Here is a 1,061-nt window from a genome sequence, read left to right as displayed (position 1 = left end):
TTTTTATACATGTCTTTTGGCACTATTATCATTCCATAAAAATCTTCTTTTAGTACTTTTACAAGTGTTTTTCTGTGTTCAGAAAAGTGAAATAAAAAATTCAACCAAAAATAATTTTCAATCAGGATAATTTCAACAACCCTGCAGTTGATTGGTCTGATCGCAGCACGTTTGACGTGTTCGGGTTCTGGTCTGGGTTCAGTTCTTACTGAGTCTGTCGGGCAGGACCTCCAGTCCCTGGACCCGCTCGTCTTTATGGAGCTCCAGACCATAAACGCAGTCGAATCCATCGTACTTTATCAGGTAGAGCGACGGGTTCACGGGAACCTGGAGGAAACAGATCCCATTAGTCTCTCAGTGACCAGAACTCTAACTTTCAGCTCCGTATCTGTAGAGGATTACCTGGTCCAGAACAGTCCCTTTCCAGACCACGTGTCCCCCTCCCTCCTTCCAGATGTGTTGGATCCGGCAGCCCACGATGTTGCGTCTCGGCGGGGACAGGACCTTGGTGGTGGGACCCAGACTGCTCTTATGTCTTCTTCAGAGGAACAGGAAACACGTCAGCCCACCGAGTTTTTCCAGACGGGAAACAGAAAACTGAAGGCAGGAAGCAGCTACTCACTTGTGCGGATTCTTTTTCTTCATCATATTTGCAGAAACACCTGCATGTCCTGAAAACACAAAGAACCGTGAACATCGTGACGACGCAGGCGTCTCCAGAACTCTGGAGTTCTTCTGACACAAAACATCCGGTTCCACAGACCCAAACGTTCAGGTCTGAATAAACAGGTTTTACAAAATTAGGATGTGATTTTAAAGAAGTGAACGCCCAAAACTAGGGGTGTAAGAAAATATCGATACACTGAAATATCGCGATATTTCATTTCCCGATACTGTATCGATATTCTAAAGCCCTGTATTGATTTTTTTATTAAGGTTTAAAATGTCAACTTTCCTGCCAACCGTCCATTTTTATGTTGTAGTTCAGCCTCTGACCACTAGTTGGCAGCAGTGAGCCAGACATTTGGCTCCTCTACCTCTTGAGTGTCAGAGAGTAAGAG

At 44.8% G+C, this 1,061-nt stretch overlaps 1 protein-coding gene across 2 annotated transcripts in view; it reads right to left on the bottom strand.

Moving 5' to 3' along the window:
• The window catches only part of LOC106530363 (spindlin-Z), a 10,623-nt gene that overhangs the window by 5,530 nt on the left and 4,032 nt on the right, over nucleotides 1–1,061 (bottom strand). For both annotated transcript variants that reach the window (XM_014025960.1, XM_014025961.1), the window contains exons 3-5: nucleotides 623–671; nucleotides 403–538; nucleotides 210–327 (exon numbers count right to left, since the gene is read on the bottom strand). In XM_014025960.1, coding sequence (XP_013881414.1) covers nucleotides 210–327; nucleotides 403–538; nucleotides 623–671 — 303 coding nt within the window. The remainder of the gene's footprint in view (nucleotides 1–209; nucleotides 328–402; nucleotides 539–622; nucleotides 672–1,061) is intronic.

The sequence above is a fragment of the Austrofundulus limnaeus genome, unplaced genomic scaffold (genome assembly GCF_001266775.1).
Source record: "Austrofundulus limnaeus strain Quisiro unplaced genomic scaffold, Austrofundulus_limnaeus-1.0 Scaffold512, whole genome shotgun sequence".
Taxonomy (NCBI): Eukaryota; Metazoa; Chordata; class Actinopteri; order Cyprinodontiformes; family Rivulidae; genus Austrofundulus; species Austrofundulus limnaeus.
Note: the sequence above shows the minus strand (reverse complement) of the source record. Positions and strands in the feature narration are given on the sequence as shown.